The sequence below is a fragment of the Pelmatolapia mariae genome, linkage group LG4 (genome assembly GCF_036321145.2).
Source record: "Pelmatolapia mariae isolate MD_Pm_ZW linkage group LG4, Pm_UMD_F_2, whole genome shotgun sequence".
Taxonomy (NCBI): Eukaryota; Metazoa; Chordata; class Actinopteri; order Cichliformes; family Cichlidae; genus Pelmatolapia; species Pelmatolapia mariae.
Genome location: NC_086230.1, coordinates 27,283,009 through 27,305,505, shown reverse-complemented (window position 1 = coordinate 27,305,505; position 22,497 = coordinate 27,283,009). Strand labels below are relative to the sequence as shown.

At 39.4% G+C, this 22,497-nt stretch overlaps 1 protein-coding gene across 2 annotated transcripts; it reads left to right on the top strand.

Moving 5' to 3' along the window:
* The first annotated feature begins 38 nt into the window (after positions 1-38).
* On the top strand, positions 39-12,737 carry atp6v0a1a (ATPase H+ transporting V0 subunit a1a). 2 transcript variants are annotated; one of them, XM_063472236.1, is made up of 22 exons: positions 39-146; positions 1,191-1,362; positions 1,817-1,895; positions 2,073-2,170; positions 2,257-2,385; positions 3,210-3,292; positions 3,502-3,628; positions 3,713-3,795; positions 3,878-3,971; positions 6,370-6,582; positions 6,886-7,036; positions 7,302-7,441; positions 7,579-7,745; positions 7,851-7,941; positions 8,111-8,229; positions 8,327-8,543; positions 8,647-8,754; positions 8,846-8,953; positions 9,508-9,525; positions 10,020-10,137; positions 10,269-10,440; positions 11,742-12,737. In XM_063472236.1, the coding sequence occupies exons 2-22, from the start codon at positions 1,246-1,248 to the stop codon at positions 11,833-11,835; spliced, it is 2,526 nt and encodes an 841-aa protein (XP_063328306.1). In that variant the 5' UTR covers positions 39-146; positions 1,191-1,245; the 3' UTR covers positions 11,836-12,737. The 2 variants fall into 2 exon arrangements, with proteins under 2 accessions (XP_063328306.1, XP_063328307.1); XM_063472237.1 differs by lacking the exon at positions 9,508-9,525.
* Positions 12,738-22,497: the final 9,760 nt, after the last annotated feature.

Here is a 22,497-nt window from a genome sequence, read left to right as displayed (position 1 = left end):
CGTCGGCGTCTTCGATCGTCATAGGTTTCCGGGACACTTCCGCTTCGAAAGTCGAGGAGTAACCCCGTCAACTGCTGAGCAGTCCACAACAAACAGCAAAGAGGGAACTGTAAGATAAAGAGGAAGAGACAATCTCCACGTAAACAGTAAGGACAACTATTTGTAAGGTTATACGCGATTTTATTAATATTACGCTAACGCTAATGTATTAATTTGTGGGCTAAGTAAGTGAAGCTAATTGCTGAACAACAGGTGTGCCAAATTAGTGTTAGCTAGGCTGCTCATTCGGCTAATTGTTATCCAAGTTAACACAGCCCGATGTCAGTAGATAATAGTAAATAGCATGTCGTTGCCCTAATGTTAAAGTTAGCCTCTAACCAGTAACGCTGGGTACTCTTGAGCACTGCTGTCAGCTCGTGTTTGCATTGCTCCACCATCGCTAATTGGCTCTTCTGTCATGGTAGTGTTGCTGGATCAATACCTTGTAAAAATGACAAAGGCTTTGTTTATTCTAAGCAGCTACTTGTAGGCTTTCTGACTTGTTTGGCTGTAATAGGTGAAGCCTCTGTAGTCAGGTGGTTGTACCACCTGTCTGACGTGTTTGAGCGCCTCTGCTGTTAATTATTGAGCTAAATGCAAGGCGTTTAAAAGGTGTAGTTGCTTATGCTTCCAAACCTGCTTTAGTTACATGTACACTCAGCGGTGATGGAGGTCTTGTAGTCGGTGAAGCTTACTACAGCTACAGGTCACATGCTCCCCTTTAATCCAAACATAAGCCTTGTGTGGTAGTTTTTACAGCAGGGGGTTATTATACTGCTTAGCTGCAAAGCATAAAATCTTCACCTTTTAGTTTTAGCCAAACGTTCTTTAAGAGGTGCTGTCTCATGGCCTTGGCTCTTAACCTGTGTTTTATATTTACAGCAGAAATGAGGTATTCTTATTGTGTTGCAGTAGTCCAGATCAAACTCTTTGACCATAAGTGCATTCCTGGACTGATCATGAGATCACCATGAGGCCTGGCTTTTTTTTTTTTCTTCTTTCTTAAAAAAAAAAAAAAACTTGGCACACTGGTGTTAAACTAACACCTCGCTGTTAAAGGCCTTCCTCATTAGTGACAGAGAAAAGTGCAGAATGTAGAACTGTTCAGGTCCACTACATTTTTTGCTTTAGCGTTCTCTAATCTTTTATAGTTGTTGAGGTGATTTGTGGATTTACGGGTGCTGAGTGCTCACATCTTGTAGCAACATGGGAGAGCTCTTCAGAAGTGAAGAGATGACGCTGGCTCAGCTCTTCCTCCAGTCGGAAGCTGCCTACTGTTGTGTCAGTGAACTGGGAGAGATTGGGATGGTCCAGTTTCGTGACGTAAGTCTGTTTTTTATCAAACTTCTAAAGCATTACTTTTTATTATCTTCTACTATCTGAAAGTCGCATTAATTAATTATCACGGTCATGCATGTGGTGACGTAAACAACATCATTAGTGGCACTATTGAGAGAGTGGATGCCTTCTGCATCATGTGCTCACAGCTGACCCTCATACGTGCATGAGAAAAGCCATTCCTGACAAGTCCTGAGGGAAGCTTTGTGCTTGAGCATAAGATGGACAGTAAAACAGAAGCTCTGTGCATCAGCATGTCTTGTATCATCAAATTGTCTCCATTAGTTTAAGAAACTATACCCATTACAGAGTTTAGACTTAACAGAATATATTAAGTCTAAATAGTGTTTACAAAAACCTGCATTATGGCAGCTATTGGTTATATTCTTTGAATTGAATTGTTTATATTCGTTGAACCTTGTGTGTTTTTCCTTTGCAGCTGAATCCTGATGTGAATGTGTTCCAGCGAAAGTTTGTCAATGAAGTACGACGATGTGAGGAGATGGATCGTAAACTCAGTGAGCGCTCTTAAATGTTCATTTTTCTATACCAAACTGCATTAGTTAAGTTTCCACCCCTCAAAGTATTAAAATACAGATATATGAGGATGGTAGTTCATTATCCAAGCTTTACCATTCACTTGTACCCCTGTTTTAAACACCTTCTGAAAACCTTCTTTTACATCTCTCTCATAGGGTTTGTGGAAAAAGAAATTAAGAAGGCTAACATCCCAATACTCGATACAGGAGAGAACCCAGAAGTTCCTTTTCCAAGGGACATGATTGACTTGGAGGTGATTTTTGCTTCTTAAAGATAACCATAAGTGCTGTCATCTGCTACTTCAGACAGCTCATCATCCATCTCATTGTTTCCCCATAGGCCACATTTGAGAAGCTGGAGAACGAACTGAAGGAAATAAACACCAACCAAGAAGCGCTAAAGAAGAACTTCCTGGAACTGACCGAGCTCAAGCACATTCTGCGTCGCACACAACAATTTTTTGATGAGGTCAGCTTAACTGCACACAGGCCTATAAAACAGCAGCGCTCCAGCCTGTCAGTATAACACTGCCATAGCCAGAAAGGGAATTGTGACTTTTAAATTTACAATCGCTAACTGTAAATCAAAAAGAAGCAAGTATTTAACTAGTAACATCGGAAGAAGCAAATTGTTAAATGGCTTTTATTGTTTTGTATCCAAGAACAGGCTATAGTGAAAACAATACTTTTAGAAATGTATTTATTGTGGCAATTGGGAAGTCATTGATGGCTTACAGTCTGCTGATAGGCTGCCTGGTATGGTCTCTGTTTCATACAGACAGAAGCACTTATTGCTGTTATTGCCGCTTTGGTAAAGCAGTGTTTGCACTCATGTTTTTTTTACGGCTGTTCACATGCTGACCCATTTACACTGATTATTCACAGTAATTCCTGTACATTAAACGCCCTGCTGTTTAGTACTTGACACTGATTTCATTCCAGGCACTTTGTTCATTTGCCAGACTTAATCCTTGCTTTTTCACCTTTGGCCAGGACCTATCCCACTTCACTGCCTTTGAAAGCAAACCTGGCTGTTGACTTACAACGTTAGGTCATCTTTTACAAGTTATTATGAGCTTTGATGAAGGTGAATCATTAAGCCAGATAAAAAGATGTTCAGCCATTAACTGGAGTGAGAAACCTTTTTTTATTGAGCTCCCATCTGAATGTCAACATTGCTGTAAATAAAAACAGTTTGAAACATTTCATGGCAATTTTCATATGAGTGTGTATAGACTATAGAGAAATGATTATGTTGCCATTGTTACTAATGATTTGTGGTCTGTCCTGTAGATGGAGGATCCCAGTTTACTTGAGGAATCATCCATTCTCCTGGACCCAAATGAGCCCGTTAGAGTGGCTCCACTCAGGCTAGGGTGAGTCTGTTTTGTAGTACTGCACAATTTAAATACCTCCCACAGATGAGCTCTGATTGCCCCTCGTAGTCAGGCATGCAAGGTCACCTAAAGCAGAAATCCATGCGAAATCTATCTTCAGTTCAGAATTCCTTCAGTCCGCACCCAAAAATGATTGTTTCAGCTTTCTTGTCTTTGAAGTTAATCAATCTTTCTAACATATTCTATAGATTTGTTGCTGGAGTCATTGGCAGGGAGCGGATTCCCAACTTTGAGAGGATGCTATGGAGAGTTTGCAGAGGTAATGTGTTCCTGAGACAGGCAGATATTGAAGATCCTTTGGAAGACCCAACTACGGTAAGTGCTGCTCACAAATGAAACATTTGTGAAAGTAGGTGAGATGTTTGTGTTTTCTAACTTAACTTGGTGATGTTTCCACAGGGTGATCAAGTCCACAAATCTGTCTTCATCATATTTTTCCAAGGAGACCAGCTGAAGAATCGAGTGAAGAAAATCTGTGAGGGGTAGGTGAATTTGCATTTCTACTATTAATGAAGTGTCGATGACCAATAGATTTTTATTGCTTACTTATTAATCTGTTTCTAGATTCAGAGCGACACTCTACCCGTGTCCAGAAACCCCACAGGAGAGGAAAGAGATGCTTGCTGGGGTGAATGCTCGCATTGATGACCTGCAAATGGTAAATACACATACTCAGAGCTGTCTTACTAACACTGAAAAGCAAGCTTCATTTGGTTGTTTCTTTTTTTTTTTTTTTTCTCATTTTTGCTCTGTCAGCAGGACATTTTTTCTTTCTAATTTGTCGTGAAGACGTTACCACATTTCCCCCTCTTGCTCATGAGGATGTGAGTTATTTTCTGTGCAGAGACATGTCCTTTAACAGGAAACCATGTTTTTGTTTTTGTGCGTGTAGTGCAGTGTGTTTCTTAACGCATAGTAGTTGTCTACTCCCAAACAAAGTGGCTCAAGGGAATCCCTCCTTCCTTTTGCTTTGCAAATGACACAATTTTAGAGTTGGAAAACAATCCTGCCACTTAGTTCAAATTTATATTAGCTAGTTCAATCCCAACTGATGACTTAAAATAGGTTGTCTCATTACCAAGATGCCAACATGTCATGATGGGTAAATCCAGTGAGCTCTCTCAAAACCTTTGCAGCCTTATTGTTGCAAAGCATACTGATGCCATTGATTACAGAAGAATTTCTAAACTACTGAAGGTTGCAATGAGCACTGTTGGGGTCATAAAGTAAAAAGCATAATTAGAAGAGTTGTCCAAGAGCCAAGGACCACTTGTGGAGCGCTATACAAAGACGTGGAATCAGCAGGTACAATTGTTTCAAAGAAAACAATAAGTAATGCACTTGACTATCATGGCCTGTATGCATGCTCACCACAGAAGACTACATTGCTAAAGAAAAAGCATGTTGAAACACATTTAAAGTTTGCTGATAAACATTTAGACAAGCCTGTGAAATACTGGTAGAATACAGTCTGGCCAGATGAGACCAAAGCTGAACTCTTTGGATGCCATAATACACACCATGTTTCGAGGTCAAAAGGCACCGCATACCATCCCAAAAACACCATACTAACAGCGAAGTTTGTATTATTAAAGGAAGGATTAATGGGAAAATGTACAGAGGCCTTTTTTGATAAAATCCTACCTGAGCAATTCATGTGACTAGTTTCTCGATATGAAGTATTCAACAAATCTCAGTTCAAGCATGTTCCATACTTTTTTTTTTCCTGTTATTTTTAATTATTAGACCATTTTATGTTTATTTTTAATACTTATTTTACCCACTTTACATGCAGTGCTATGGGGGTTTTACGTCATGTTACACAGACTCAGATATCACCAAGGTCCCACATGCTACTTCACTCTGTCAACCTGATGTGTCAGCACAGTTCAAGTGTCATGTACTCGGATATTGATGAAACGATGACAGTTTAAACCACAGGAAGTTTAAAAAAAAACTTGCACAAGACAGTTGCTTGATACCCAGCATGCCCTGTGCATGACAAATCAATGGATACTTCTTTGCTCCTCTGCATGCTGGGGGAATGTGAGTCTCTGTGTTTGTGGATTATGCTTGTTGCTACTTGGGCATGAGATCCACGTAACAGAATGGCATGTCAGTGTTGTCTCAATAGCAGGCAAGAATTTGGGTGTGGGAGACAACAGAGATAGATATGAGCCTTCTCTTTGCTAGTCATGGGCTGGGCTTTTAATCTTAGTCATAGAGCAACGTACCCGTGAATATTCTGTCTCCCTTATGGGAATCCCTTAATGGATTAGAAACCCTGTTGCTCTTTAGCATGACCTTTTGCTCACCATTTATGCCAGTAAAAGAAATGTCTGATTCATTTCTACTATTTTTGTTTTCTTTCGATTCAGTTTAACATTAGGGCTGTGTAATATTAGATTTTTACCTTCAAGGTCATCAAAAACAATTATAGTAATTTTGTGATAGATATAGAAACTTGAAAACAATTAAAAAAAAGAAATAATATTATTAAAATGAATCAGTAGTTTCATTAACCGTTTCCTTGGTTTTAGTAAAACGATTGAATTCGAACTTGAAACTAAATGAAAATGTGTATTGAGGTGCAGAGATGTGTGTAACCTTTACTGTACAAAACCATATGCACATTTACACCATGTCTAGTTCCTTTTTAAAATACAATGGTTATTGTTAACACACCATCATCGTGACACTGCAAGGTATTATATTTCACACACCTGTTATTGTATTTTTATGAATGGTAAATGTCAGTGAAAAACATGATAGTTTCTAATAATTATATTCAGAAGTTTTAATAATGGGTCTGATTTGGAGAAAAAGGCACCACCATTACACTGATGCAGTTTCTGCTGAGACATGATGACAGGAATGGCTGATGGCTTTCTGTGTGACCTGTTTTTAGGGAGTCTCATTGACATTCATAGATTTATTTATTTATTTGGCCAAAAAAATTCTTCATGATCTCACTGATCATGCACAAATAATGAAGAAAAAAATAAAAAAAAATGTATTTTTACTGTGGCCATCACTGCTCTTGTTTGTCATTAAAGGTGCTTAACCAGACTGAGGACCACAGGCAGAGGGTCCTGCAGGCTGCAGCCAAGACAATAAGAGTTTGGTTTATCAAGGTGAGGAAGATGAAGGCCATCTACCACACCCTCAACCTGTGCAACATCGATGTCACTCAGAAGTGTCTGATTGCTGAGGTGTGGTGTCCCATCTCAGACCTGGACTCCATTCAGTTTGCCCTGCGTAGGGGGACGGTGAGTAACAGAGGAGCAGTTTATATTTGGTGTAAACAAGCCAGTCAGGTTTTTACAAGGAAGAAGATTTTATGTTTGAAAAAAATCAGTTTCTACTAAATGTTTTGGGTTTTTCTTGTTAGTTTTACTGTTGAGTCCTTTTGGCTATATTGTCTTGTTCTATGTGGTTTAACAATAACAAGAACTCGTTATGGCTCAGCACATGATCTGATCCTTGGAACAGCTAGTTTTGCATAGTTCCAGACTTGATGATCTAAAGTTAGGACTTTTGTTGCATGACATAAATTTTTTTTCTGGTTTTAGGAGAAGAGCGGCTCTACTGTGCCTTCCATCCTCAATAGAATGCAGACCAAACAGACCCCTCCAACCTACAACAAGACAAACAAGTTCACCTCAGGCTTCCAAAACATTGTGGATGCTTATGGAATTGGCAGCTACCGTGAGATTAACCCAGGTAAGCAAACTATGAATTCTGTGTGTTAATGCCCAGCTGGTTTGTGTGGACCTTTTTGTATAATGTGGCAGTAGGTTTCTATAATCTGTTTACTCAGCTGGCTGAAGTATTGAGTTACAGTCAATGAAAGGCTTTTACTTCAGCTGCCTCATCAACCATTATCACCATGTTGGAAAATTGTGCATGTTTCACTCATTTATTTATTTCTTTATTGACATACTACACCACCCTCCCCCTCGTATGATGCCTGCCTCCTTGTCTCCAGCACCATACACCATCATTACGTTCCCCTTCCTATTTGCGGTTATGTTTGGTGATCTGGGCCATGGGACACTCATGACCTGTGCTGCTCTATACCTTGTGTTAAGAGAAAGCAGACTGATGGCGCAGAAGAATGATAATGAGGTATGGATCCCATCATTACCATCTCATTTGTCCTAAACCATCCCTTGTTGATGACACACAAGCACTGATTCCACAGGACATCGTGCATTTTTATTTTCACAGTTTCCTCATGAACGTTCAATATCTTTTTGTGACAGATATTCAACATGATGTTTGGGGGGCGCTACATAATTCTGCTGATGGGAGTCTTCTCAATGTACACCGGCATTATTTACAATGACTGCTTCTCAAAGTCCCTAAATGTGTTTGGGTCTGGATGGAGTGTCAGACCAATGTTCAATCCTAGAGCTGGAGGCAACTGGACGTAAGTGTCACTGGTAATAGTTGACAAGAGCTTTAACACAGGGACTTCTTTTTTTTGTTCAGTATGTAAGCTCAGAAATCTGATCTCTGTCCTCATTCTGTTCAGGGACGGTACACTTAATGGCAGTACAGTTTTGCAGTTGGACCCAGCAGTTGATGGAGTCTTCAATGGGCCGTACCCCATTGGCATTGATCCAGTAAATCATTTTGTTTTTAATCTTTTGGAGCTCCATATTTATACATCTATGCCAGCTATTTTGTCTATACAGTTACAAAGAAAATCCACAAAAGTCAACAGTCATTGGCAGACATAAACTAACCTGAATACTCACATAGTTTATAATTCGTAATTGCATTATGTCTCAGATATGGAGCATTTCTGTCAACAAGCTGTCATTCCTCAACTCCTTCAAGATGAAGATGTCTGTTATCGTGGGGGTAATTCACATGCTGTTTGGAGTCACACTAAGTCTCTTCAACCACCTGTGAGATTTCCATACCTATGTATAATTATGCATTGATTCTTATGTTTTTCTTTTTGAATTTTTGCACTTCTAATATTCTTTTTGTGGTTTTCCTCAGGTATTTCAACAAGCCCCTGAATATTTACTTGGGTTTCATTCCAGAGATTATCTTCATGGCCAGCCTGTTTGGTTACCTAGTCATTCTGATCTTTTATAAGTGGGTCTCCTATAGTGCACGCACTTCCAGGGATGCTCCCAGTCTCCTTATTGCCTTTATTAACATGTTCCTGTTCAATTACAATGACCCCAATAATAAACTATTCTACAGAGGACAGGTGAGATCAGCATACTTGCAACTTTCTTTTTGTCATGAATGAAGAGATCCATCTAACTGTCCTTATTTTTTCTCTTGTACTTACTTTCCACCTTTTTTTGTAGATGGCCATACAATCCCTTTTGGTGGTAATCGCCTTGGCATGTGTCCCCTGTATGTTAATAGTAAAAACTCTGGTTATGCGAAGACAGTATTTGTGGCGGAAGCATCTGGTAAGATAAAACAGTCTGCGCTCACAGTCACTCAATATGCTTTTATAATAGATTTAAATAGATTACTTCATTAAGTTTCACTGTGTTACAGGGTACACAGAACTTTGGAGGAATCAGGGTGGGCAATGGGCCCACTGAGGATGAGGCTGAAATCATCCAGCATGACCAGCTCGCACAGCAATCTGAGGATGAACCTGAGGTAAAAGATGTGTTCCCACAATAAGACGGAGTCAAACATCAAAAGTTAATGGCTTTTTTTTTGTATTACAATAATTGCATACAGAGCATAAGTAGCAACAGGACAGCAGCTTGCTGGAGTAACTCGGGAGAAGCACAAGTTAAAGGATCTTTTCACATCTTTGAATAATTTAGTCTTTCAACCTTAGTTGGAGACAGAAACTTGATGCCTTGTTTTTCCGTTTCCACCCTTACTGTCAACATCAATTATGAATACAGACATTATGGATCCATTTTCTTGTAATTCCTGCACAGATTTAACACAACCATGAACAGATGGCGAGTAGTGAGTTATTTTACCTGGACTTCATAATTTTTCTTATGTAATCTGATTACTCGTTTTATTTTAAGATGATCTGAAAACACAATGTGCTCATTCGCTAATGTTGGTTTCACTCGATTCTCCTTTTAAATAATTAACTGGTTTCTCTTGTTACTTTCCTGTTTATTGACGTTTGCCTGTCCGTGTGTGTGATGTCAATAACCAAGCGTTGCCTTTTGTCACCTGCTTTCAAGGCCTGTGAGGAGGAAGAGGTAGGACAGGAGCTCATGCTGCACATCCACCTGCACCCTATCCCCTCATGTTAATATACATGTCTTCAAAGTCTTTCCTTTACTGCCCCTGCTTTGTTGTCAACCATTGCTTGCTGCTACTAGTTGGGTCTGAATGTTTGTCATTGTATGGTCTGGTCAGTGACTTCTAAATGTATTCTATTGAAAATGGGCAGGGACTCGTCATGTGGTGGGTGCCAGTAGGCCAGTGCTTCCCTATGGTCTTGGTGATGTGCATGAGGCATCAGGAGGGCAGCTGACTCTTTGGGTTCACAGGTTCTTATGATGATGATACCTCTTCTTATTTTTGGGGTTGATGATCTACAATAAAAAATGGCTTTTCTGTCAATTCCCTTAATCATTGGTGACACATATTAAAGCTGACTTCTCCTTTGTGGACCTCAGGACCTGTTGTAGAGATGTTGTTTTCTACTTTTTTATGCTGAGTAAACAAAACCACTAACTTTTACCCACAGTTTAACTTTGCGGATGTGGCAGTGCATCAGGCCATTCACACCATAGAGTATTGCCTGGGTTGTATCTCCAACACTGCTTCCTATCTGAGGCTTTGGGCCCTCAGTCTGGCTCATGCACGTAAGTTGCTTCACCTGCAGTATTCAGTTATTTAGTATGAGAAATGGCTCACTGTATTAACACCTAAATGCTTTGACTCTCAAAGGAATCAGAGTAGTAAAGTTGGTGTGTATGTACTTTCTTATACACAGAGCTGTCAGAGGTGCTTTGGTCCATGGTGATGCGCACAGGCCTTTATTCTCGCAGCCTTGGAGGCTTCATCCTTCTGGCCATAGTCTTTTACTTCTTCGCTGTTCTCACAGTTGTTATTCTTCTAATTATGGAAGGCCTGTCAGCGTTTCTGCACGCATTGCGACTGCATTGGTAAGTTTAGTTTTAATGTTGTTTTTAGGATTTGTATATGTATTTGCTTGGGTTTGATATTAAACATACACTAATACCTTTGAAAACTTGTTAGTGTTGAAGGATAGGACTCCTTAAGGCAAATTACTGTCACTGCTACAAAAGCAAAGCTCTAGCTCCACCTGCAGGCTACAATTAATGTCTCAGTGACCATCCCAGGTGCTCAAGTTAACAAACTGGTTTTCCAATCATCTGCTCTCTCTCCTGGCCTCTGTCCTGGAATAAGTCTGCTCTTGTCAATGTGGTGCTGTTCATTTATACTCTATGCGTGGCATGCAGAACAGTCTGTGGCTCGGCACCGACAAGCCTTTGTTGCCTCCTCATAAATGTCTTTGTCTGGCTTTGCTGAATGTCACGCTGGTTTTATAGTTCACCGGCACATTCACAGAGCATGTCTGTGTTGCAGCCGGCCTTCACGATAATTGTCCTTTACACAGGAATGCTGGCTGAGCCTGCTTTCACAAATTGTCTTCATGGACAGTCTGTTTACATTTTAAGCAAGGGAAACTAAACGACCCCTCCCCCAATCAAAATATTTTTATTTCCAGTGATTGTATCTGGAAACCATGTAATTACTGAACATCAAGTTGACAAAGATTTAGTTCTCAGTAGACAAAACACACTGCAAACTTGCAATTGCTAAAATCGCCTAGAGACCTCATGCACGAAACACTAATTCTGTCTGACTGTATATACAATGTATGTCAGAACTAAGCACAAGAGTAGGGTTATTATTTTTTTTTTTTCTTTTTATGGAATATGTTGTCAATTTATGAGTTTTGTTTAGTTGTGGAAAAAAAAAACTGGTATCCTTTTGAATTATTTTTCCTGAGAAAAGAGCAGCTCTGAGTGTTTCCAAGGACTTTTGTGAGAAGTGTTGAAGGAAGATATGCACAATGTGCAATATGTAATACTACATATTTCTACTTGCCGCACCAGACGGGCTTTGGAATGAATGCTATCCATGGCTGCTCAGTTAAAAGGTCATCCAGCCATCACTTAGCATTGGCCTTTTTTAAAAATAGACCCTGATCATTTTCCTGAAGGGAAGAGGCTTAGGTGTCTGTCCCAGGATGTAGACATGAGCTTATGCAGGTGTGTGCAGACTGTGGAATGAAGAGCAGGGGTCATCAGCCGCTACTGCTCTGCTCAGCATTAACTAAGCTGCCAGCTATCGTCACTGTATGCACGACAAGGTTATTGTATGAAAGTATGTATGTCCTTTTTTTCAGACTGATTTTTATTGATTTCTTTAATCGTAGGGTGGAGTTCCAAAACAAGTTTTACTCAGGCAACGGCTTTAAGTTCCTACCTTTCAACTTTGAAAGCATCCTGGACGGGAGAGCTGAAGACTGAACAAATCCTCTTCCTCAGTTCATGCCTCTAATCTGTTGAATTTGTGTGGTGGTGAATAGTGATTTTTGTGTGATGCAGTTTCCACCTACTTGTTACCATAGCTACATAACTACTACATACTATTTACTTAGTCACTCGTCATCGTGTCTTGTGTTTTAAACTTCCCATTAGAATTGGTATCTGGAATATGTATTCAAACATAATTATTTATTCATTCCTTAATAGCCTTGATTCTAATCTGTTGTCTTCTTTTAGTCAGGCCTTATTATTTTATCGATTTTATTTAGTTAAATGTTATTTATGCATTTGGGGGTTTTTTTCCCTTTATTGCACTGCAACTTATGTACCATATGCACCATGTTTAAAGTTCATATCTGCTGCTGATGGATTTAGGGGATGACAGAATTGTTTTCTGATATTCTTGTATGTCTTCGTATTGTGATATTCTAATTTTCTTTGCTTTTTGGAATCATTTCTCAGTCAAAACCTTGTGCACTGCACAGCTCATCTATTTGGTTTAATAAGAAAGAAACTGCATAATAACCTCACACAGAGCTCTATAGCTCTAAAGGGAATGTTAACCAGTTCTTTGCAAATGAAAAGACTTTTTCATCCATTTGAGCCATTGATATGTTTTGTCTCTGTTCTCTCTGACGATCTACATGACAAAAGGGGAATCTATAGGTGTCCTAGTAGGTGGATTTTCTGTAGAAATGTTGCGCTGAAATCATTGCACATTATCAGTCTCACTTTTGATTTTGGGTCCTGTATTATGTTTTCATTTATGCTCCGTTTTTTGATTTGACACAGTTAGAAAGCAGTAAGAACCACATACAGCAGACATGATCTTGTCAGAAAGGATTAAGCATCACATGAACAATAAAGTGGAAAAGGCTTTAAAATGTGGTGTTTGGCTTGATTTTTGCTTATCTTACTTTCTGCTGCAGCAATAGAGCAAAAACAAAAAGGTAGCACTTTATTAAGTTTGTTAGTAAAGTGCTTAGGTCATCATTTATATATCATTATCCTTAGTATGCTATTTATAGATCCATGTATGTTTATCCATCTGTTACTGTTACACAATATACACCTATAGCTATCACTGCTACTACATCACTGCTAGTATAATCATATCAGTCATAATACATCTTAATGAATGGCATAACAAGAAGGAATAATGCTATATAAATGATGAATTAAGCATTTGCTAATACCGTACTAATGCCCTAATAGAGTGACATTGTTATAAAGTGCTACATACAAAAGTTTCCTTTTTTAAATGTGTATTTAGAAATACATTTTGACTTTTTTTCTCAATCATAACAAACTTAATGTATGGACTTTAAAGTTTTTAGAAACGCTATACATAAAATCGCAAACTTTATGTATAATGATTTATTTTACTTTAAACCTCTAGGTGGCACTATTGGGCAGTATATGCAGCTGAAATAGTTCATAAAAAATGAGAATTGATTTGATCCCTCTAGAGCTAATAAATACACCTAAAGTTGTTTTTGACTAACTATTTGGATTACTGGTTTTATTATAGTAATTTGTGACCAATGATGCTACCTGTCATAAGGAAATGTATCTGCTAGTGCACTGATGAACTGAAAACATATGTTTTAACTGGCCCCTTCTTAAACACAACCGTGAGTCCAAAAAGAAGTATCCACTTGTGTCCTGACCCATTTTGAAAGATTTTGTTTAACTTTATCTGAAGCAAATATCTGTCATGTAGAAGTCATCCTTTTTAAAACCATACTCAAAGTAAAAAAGTATTGACATCAAACTAACGAGTACTCCTACTGTTTGAACTTTATGTAAAATAGCCTGTTAATCATATAATTACTGAGTGCACTTGTGAATTTTATGAGGTAAAGGTGGTATAAGTTTGTTGATCTTTGGTAGAATATCTTGGAAATCCAAGTCTTAATGTATAATAATGACTTTTGATTATGTTTTCTGTTAATCGTGGCAACTGGCTGCAGTGTGGTGGAAGTATAAAGTTCTACGTAAACCCCCTTTTTTATTTTAGTGGTTGATAAATGTACTTAGTTACTTTTGACCGATTTAGTTTGACTTGCCAAGACAAAGTCTAACACATCCTTTTGGCAACGTGAGCGGCCTGAATACAAACATCGTCCACCACTCTGGGGTGAGGAACATCATGTTCTCTATTCACATGCTTTCGTTGTATAAAGGGGGAGCGGGGGGCTTCTGGTATACAACAGCCCAGGGTAATAATAGAACTCTTTATTTGTCTTTGTCTCTTTTTTTCCTCTTCTTAGAAAAACTCATTTAATTTGATATTTCCCAGTGTGTCATGTATAACCAGGGGTGAAAGTGAACTTGCATAAGAGCCCCAGATATCTTGCTGTGTTTACACATCCAGTGAATTTAACTCTGCTGTTCCAAAGCTAGAATCGCAGTGAGACTGAGCTTATGACTTTGCTCCTTTATCTAAAGCAAACATGTGCACAAATAAGTGTACTTTAGTTTGGCAGGAAACAAGTATCCAGGAATTTTGTGTTTCTTCTCGAGCTGTAGTAGAGTTTTCTTGAGGATACCGGAGGTGCTTTTTCAGCTGTTCTAGGACTTGGTGTCCTCTTGATGCAGGCAGAGAAAAACAGGTTGATGATATAGTCAGGAAAAGACAGCTACAACAACAGCAACTAAAGATCTTACGGCACAAAATCAGTTTTCTGTACTGCAAAGACCTAGCTACACTTTAGTAATTTTTTTAAATTATTGAGCAGATTCTCTGCAGACTGAACAAGTCCAAACTACATAATATTGCACAAATGTGGATTTGCTGTATGACTGTTCTTGCAGGAATGGCTCTCAGCACCTTCGGCGTCTTTATGGGGTGACTCACTGTACCTTTTTGGTACACTGCAGCTCGAATAATGTTGATACTGTCATTTGGTCTTCTGTTTTCCAACCACATTTTCATGCCTGGTGTTAGAATTCCAGATAATTAATAAAAGTCAAACATCTCATATAGTTTACTATTGTATTCTTAAGAACACAAAGATCCAAGTTCATTCAGACAAAGGAACACAATTTTATTACTCTTAGGCTGCTGTTACACATTTCCATCACTTTCAAGGATTACATTAGCGAGTTATTTATTGCTACCCTAATACTGCTTCCTAAATCCTATCCCTAGTCATGGCTTTTGTACTAAAATATGATTTAAAGGAACTTAAGTAAACACTGAGAAAATTATGCACTTAGCTAAATATCATTATCATGAAGATGTTGTCTTTAACACCATAAAGACTTAGATGGCTGTGATAAAAAGTACTATGTATTTTATTTGAGGATATCGGCACAAAACATGCTATTAGCACTCAGCAGCTTCTCCACTTTTAGAACTGTTCATAAATCATAGGACAGGGATGGAAAAAATTATCAATACTATAGTCAGAGGTTCTCAATAATCAAAGCACCAGGGGGCCTAACTGTTGTGCAGACAGTTAATGTAATGACTTAAAGAAATTAATTTTATGCAATTTTTCCTTAATTTAGATGCAGAGGCAGCAAATTAGAAAGCAGAACAGACTGGGGCTGACAGTCTGACACATGGCACCGGTCCAGGAGCCAGACCAGGGTAAGAATACCAACCAAGAATAAGTTCTGTGCTCTAAGTATTCAGTCATTAAAATGTCCTTCACCAGTCATAAATGATGGACTAACAAGACTGACACTCCTGCACAGATAACATGGCAAATGTAAAGACTTTCAAACTTAGAGTTTCTTTGCACCTGATCCTTCTGAAGGGCTGAAACAATCTGTTCTACCATGTAAGTGTAGGTTTTGTTCTGTCTTGACAGGACTACAAAACCACTACAAACAGGTCCATGAGGCCAGTAGGAGGCCTAGGTGAGTCTGGGAACCTGTTTTTGCTTTTGTGCACTACTGGGACTTTATTACCAGCTCTCCAGATCACATTGTTCTTTAAGCAGTTTTCCATGACCTGTCTGGCCTCCACCTATTGTTTCCAGGCACTTTTTTATACACTGATTTGGCCGGAAGCTTTATACAATAAAAAAACGAAACACATAAATGACAATGTTGAGCACAAGGGCAACTTACAAATACTCTCCATACCTTTGTGCAAAAGAGTTGCGTAACACAAAAAGCCAGAAGAGATGGAAAACGAGAGGGGGATAGAACTTGTCAATTGCATAAAAAGATATGACAGCTGACTTTTTGACTAATTAATTGTTGTGGAAACCCTGAAAATATTCCTGGAGGACGTAAGTTCAACTAAAATGTCACCAAGTTCCAGAAGAGGACACGTTTTCTTCTCTTTTACCCTCAAAATCTTTTGCAACACCCACAGAACTCATAAAAGTTACCAGTCATAAAGAAAGCCAAACCAAAGCAAACAAAATTAGCCTTAAAATGCCAGTGGCTGCTCCCAAAGTCTTTAATATGAATGAAAAAATGTCTCCAGTTTGAAAAGCTTAATCATAGCCAGAATCTCTAACCTACTGTCTCTGTGATAGTATATGTTTATGGTGATTTTTTTTTGGTACTGAAAGAAAAGACTACTTTTTCCATGTTATCGGTGGTGCTTGAGGTATGGAAGTATCAGCCATGTGAACTGAGTCACCCCATCACCTGCACTAGCTGAACCTAGAAGTCAAAGCTGATATATTTACATATTTTTAATATGTAAATATATAATATTTGGGATGGCACGGTGGTTAGCACTGTTGCCTCACAGCAAGAAGGTCCTGAGTTCAATTCCATCATCAGACCAGGGTCTTTCTGTGTGCATGCTTTGTTTGCATGCTCTCCCCGTGTTTGCATGGGCTCTCTCTGGGTACTCCGGCTTCCTCTCACAGTCCAAAGACATGCAGTTTGTGGGGATAGGTTAACTGAAAAATCTAAATTGCTGATAGGTGTGAATGTGAGTGCGAATGGTTGTCTGTCCCTGTGTGTTAGCCCTGTGACATACTGGCAACCTGTCCAGGGTGTACCCCGCCTCTCGCCCTATGACAGCTGGGATAGGCTCCAGTGCCCCCCGCAGCCCTGAAAAGGATAAGCCGGAGTGAATGGATGGATGGATAATATTTGAGAAATCTCTTAGCTTTATGCATGATGGCTGGAAGTATCATTAAAGTCTTGCTTGAAAGAGAGCCATGTTTGACATGAAATATAACCAAATAATTTGTATGTATTGTATTTGTGTGCTGAATGTACAGTACCTTGTTGATCAGGGACCATAGTAAATACAGAGAGTGCTGTTGGTTGAAAATCAAAAGCTCAAAAAGATCCAGACCACCAGAATCTGTTCCCGGACGGTTTGAAATCTGGACTTCCTCCCAACTTGTAGTGAGTCAGAGGACAGGGTTCATTGTGGGTACTCTCGTGAGTGCGTGTGTGTGTATATAACTACAGTCTAAGTACATGTGAGTGGGCATTCATGCGCACCGGGCCCTGCAAATCCAAACAACAGAATTGGCAATGTTTTTGTTTCTTTCCAAGCACTTACCCACACTGAAACTGAGCCTGAAGGATCAACTTAGCAGTGTTTCTTCTCCAGCTTTACAGTTGAAAAGTTCTCTTTGAGTTGAACGTGCCTATTGTGTGGCTTTTTGAGTATGCTGTGTGCCAGTAGTGCCCCCATTTTGAAGAAGGACAGTCACCGCAGACGGGAGGAAAACAGGCAGCAGCATCAGGTCATGCTACTCTTTGTTGAGAATACTTTTGTTGTTCTTCAGCTGTTTCCAGGGACAGAATAAATAGCTCCGCTTAACCAAAGGCATTTGCCTCCCTCGCTGCTATGAATGCACCACCATGAGAAACATATTACCAGCGGTTACGAGTGTTTTGCCTCTTTTGGAAATTTTTCTCTGTTTCTTTTTTCATCTGGAAGCACCTCCGGGACACGTGAAAGAAATGTTCTCCATGTTTGTCCTGGTCAACATCTAGAATGGGAACATTTAGGCTTTCATTTTTCATGGCTGCCTTTATGTCTGGGAAGTGCTGCATAATTCTGGGGTTAAGACTAACTTTGTTAGGTGACTGTCAGCTACTTTCATTCATCAACTTCAACTGACTGTATGAGTCAGGGAGTCAAGAGCTATGGGTCAACATAGAAATTAAGAAGAAGGTACATATTTTAAAGCAGTATTTAAGTTGCTTTTTATGCCTTCTAAATTGGACTTGTGTACACTACACACAGTTGTAGTCAAAGGTTTACATTCACTCATCATGGGCATGAATGTCATGCTAATTTAATGTCTCTTAGTAGATTGGACATTGACCAGACACTTTTGTTTATTTGACCACTCATCTTGGCAGAATCAGTAGAGTTCATTGGTTTGTTTTCCTGGCAAAGTCCCGGCTTTAAAGAATAGTTCACAAATTTTCAGTACGGTTGAGATGGGGGCTTGGGGAAGGACATCCCAGAAGCTCAAAAACAGTATTCATGTGTTTTCATGTTGGAACAGTTAACTGTGTCCAAGTTTCAACCATCTGCCTGTTGATTTGAGGAGAAGTTGAAGATTTTGGAGGTAGTCCTCTTACTACTCATTGCACTAACCATTTGTACAATGTACTAGCAGCAAAACAGCCCCAGGGGATGATGCTACCACCACCATGCTTGACAGCTGTTACAGTGTTCTTAGGTTTGAAAGGTTCACCTTTACTCCTCCAAACACATCCCTTGTCATTGTGGCCAAAACACTGAATCCTTTTCTTGTCTGACCATGATGTTTGAATTTGCTATTGTTCAAAAATGAATCTATAATTCTTTCTTGGATTTTTCCAGTGTTTTGAGTATTGGTCAATCCAATGAAAATCAAACAAATCCAAATTTTTTTATGCTGGCAAAGAGAAACTACCAGTTGCAGTCGATCGTGATCACTAACAAGTTAACAAGCCTTGGCCTTGTCAGGGTAAAAGACATTGTAGTATTATATTTAAATAAATGTATGTATAATAATTGAGCCTGTATGTATACTTTCATTATGCTCAAACACACACACACACACATACACACCGCCACACTAACCTACTTATGTTTTGTGTTTTTTGACAGCGTTGAACTTTCTATAATAGCAGAGTAATCGGGAACATAAGCATAAAGGAATTTCCCCCTTATGTAAGGTGGTAGGATAACAAGTTCTGAGAAAATGGTTCACTGAAAGAGATCTAGAGATAGTGAGACCGAGTGAGACAGTGAGAGAGAAAGCATGGCATTTCCAGGGGACATAAAGAGACAACCAGAGAAGGACTTCAGGGGGATTGAGAGAGTTAAATGCCTCATGAGGTGCAGGGGACGCTCCTCTTCTTGTGATGGAAACGTATACCTGTTGGTATAATCTGTTGGTAAAACCAAGAAGAGCGAATGCTTTGCGAAAACGCAGCTCTAGGCAACAAAGTCCTGCACTGTACTGTGGTTGTAGTCTTTGCAGTATGACATCTAAATATATATAAATACTGGTCTCTGTAATCTCTGTAATTAGTCAGGACAAATGGACTTGTGTACCAAACAGGTTTTGTAATAAAAGACAGACAATGTCAGTTCAAAACTTGTTGGTTCTGTTGCACATTTACAGCATATTTAAGGAAATTGCACGATGGATAATGTGCACACTCAGAATACCCACATTAGTGGTGCAAGCAAGACTCAGAGAGTCAGAAAAAAATGCCACAATATTAAAACCACACACTTCTGTGTGACCTGCATGGACAGATATGGACAGTGGGGCTCTGTGGTGTTTTCAACTCTGACGTTGTACGTGTATTCTTTAAGAGGAGTATGGAGACTGGATCAACACCTTGTGTTCTTGGTTGCGTTCCTAAAGCCATTCCTCAGTATTTGTGGTTTGGTGTTTTGCAGTATGTATCCTGCTGCAGGGAGTGCCATCGCTATAGGAGTGCTTGGCCTGTAATAATGTCTACTGCATGTGCCAAAGTAACATCCACATGACTTCCAAGAGACAAAGTTTCCCAACAAAATATTGAGCATTTCAACAAGATCATAAATGTCATTCACAACCGCACATCTTTCACTGGTTGTTGTGGCTCATTGTTGTGTAGCTCAGTCCTGCAAAAATTCCCCATTTGTAGTCCTCTGCAGTGCTGTTGTTTTACTTTTCTGCTATTCTGTGTCTATTTTTAGTACGTGGCTCTTTGCGCAAGTATGGAAATTAACAGGACTCCTTTAAAAGTTAGAAAATTGTCTCTTGTTTTAGATAAGCTATTTTAGGATATTCCTCAGCATGCTGCCATCATCCATCCAGATAACTTAAAATATTTGACTATGTCAGAGAAAAATGTTTTACATAAACAAATAGTGATTCTAAATTGGCTGCAGGTGTGGATGTGGGCGTCTATGTTAGCCCTGTAATGGACTGGTGATCGGTCCAGGGGGTACCCGCCTCTCACCCTATGACAGCTGGGACGGGCTCCAGCGCCTCCACCTCCCTGCTCCACCTCCCAAATGCCAGTTTTGTAATGTGTTCCTAAGCTGTCAGTTGCAGATGGATGGGAATGCCACAGTCAAAATACCATGCTGTCAACAATTCTTTCTCATATAACCGATTATTGTGACCATTACAGGAGAATGCAACATTTTCAGCTTTCCATTTACGTTTTGCAAATCCCAGTCCTGGATTTTTTCAGACCTCAAGGGAAAAAATATGACAGTGGGTGGCACTGACAGACGTGTCTTAAGGATATGCAGCTGGTTACCATAAAATCAAACCCCTGCTTAATGGCAACAAAATCATGTGTAGTCAAAGTTTGTATAATGCAAGCAAAAACAGTATTTGTTATTTTAATGTTATCTTTTTTGGCTGCTTGACTTAAGATAGATAAATGGATTTTGCTTAGACTCGGTGTTTCAAAGCAGCATTTGCTGCCTGATATCATTTAAAACCATTAAGCAAGACCTGAGTGACAGTCCACAGAGACTGCTGAAAGCAGGTTATCTGGATTCCATAGTAAGCTTTGGTCAGCTTTTCATATTTGTTTGGATTTGTAGGAGCTAAGTTTTTGTTTGCCACACAGTCAGATTTTGGAGTGCACTCAAAGTTAGAAGACAGTACAAACTGTCTCCACATCTGCCTTAAATCATCTCCTAATGGTCACCGCAAATATCAGAGTCACATGAACTGAACCTGATTTTTTTCTGGGAAACAGCCACTTAATCAGTGACTTCTAGTAAGTGCGTATGTTTATGTGTGCGCTGTGGTATGGGAACAAATCCATAAGGAAGATGAAAGGGAAGAGATGCATAAAAGACAGTTTTGGAAGGACAATGTTGAAAGCAGGCCAGTTAGAGACATTTCTGGCATTTCTCAGCTCCATGTAGAAGAAGGATTTTCTTTAAGGGAAACAACAGATGCAGCCAAGAGCCATCAGACCAGGACGCTACAACAAGTACTGCTATCTCCTTATTGGCTGCAATGGAGATGAACTGGCTCAATGCCAACAACAAGAGGAAGAAGACATTAAAGCAAGAATTCGGGATATTGGCAGGCACGGATATTGTTTGAACTGACACAAGTAAACAATCACAGGGGTGAGAAAAAAAGGGAAAGAAGCTATATTACACTGGAACGGATTGCTCTTTGTTCCTCTTTACATAATCCTGGCATTTCCTGTTCACAGCGGCTGCAGGATATTTAAGGAAGACTAGCCTGAGGGGGCTTCTTTTTTTGTAAATTTATGATGCTGCTTGCAGAAAGACATATTGAGAAGAAAAACAGATGCTTTCAGAGGAAATCTGCTCTTAGCTAGTGTAATTGTGTTGGTATGCTTTTTTAAGGACACACAGGTGAACTACTGACAGCAGCTCAACAGAAAGCATGAAAAGGGCTGTTGTTCAGCAGCAGCATGCAAAATACGAAATGGGATGATAACAAAGTATGATAGCCTCACAAAGACTGAGCGCTGTTCCCAAACTGGGAATCAAGAAGAAAATATACCTTATTTTTAAATCACAAATGTTAAAGGCTGGTCACTGCTGTTCTACGTAGTATTGTTTTTTATGCGTTATTAGATGCAAGTGATTGTAACTAAGCAACAACAGTGCAAACAAGCAGAGAGATCCATAGGACGTGCTAATAGTGTGTATATCAGGGGTGTCCAACTCCAGGCCTCGAGGCCCAGTGTCCTGCAGGTTTTAGATCTCACCCTGGGTCAACACACCTGAATCAAATGATTAGTTCATTACCAGGCCTCTGGAGAACTTCAAGACACGAGGAGGTCATTTAGCCATGTAAATCAGCTGTGCTGGATCAAGGACACATCTAAAACCTGCAGGACACCGGCCCTCGAGGCCTGGAGTTGGATACCCCTGGTGTAGATAGACATGAAATATTTGATATTTAAACTTTTTCACAAACAATATATCATGTCTATGTTTAGATATGTAGCTCTGTATCATAATAAATCCAAGTGATTCATGTCAAGACAAAAAAAAAATGTTAACTAGCAATTTAAATTCTATTGACTGACAAAAACAGCTTTAGTGGACCTTCCTTTTGCTTAACAATTCTTTCATTTCAGTTTGGAAAGCATTGATTTCCCTCACCACCCAACCCAGTTTTATTTAAAGGTGAAAGAATGAAGAAGAAACGGCCATTAAACTACAATCAGGCACCGTGCCAGTATCTGTATTTAACATGCTGA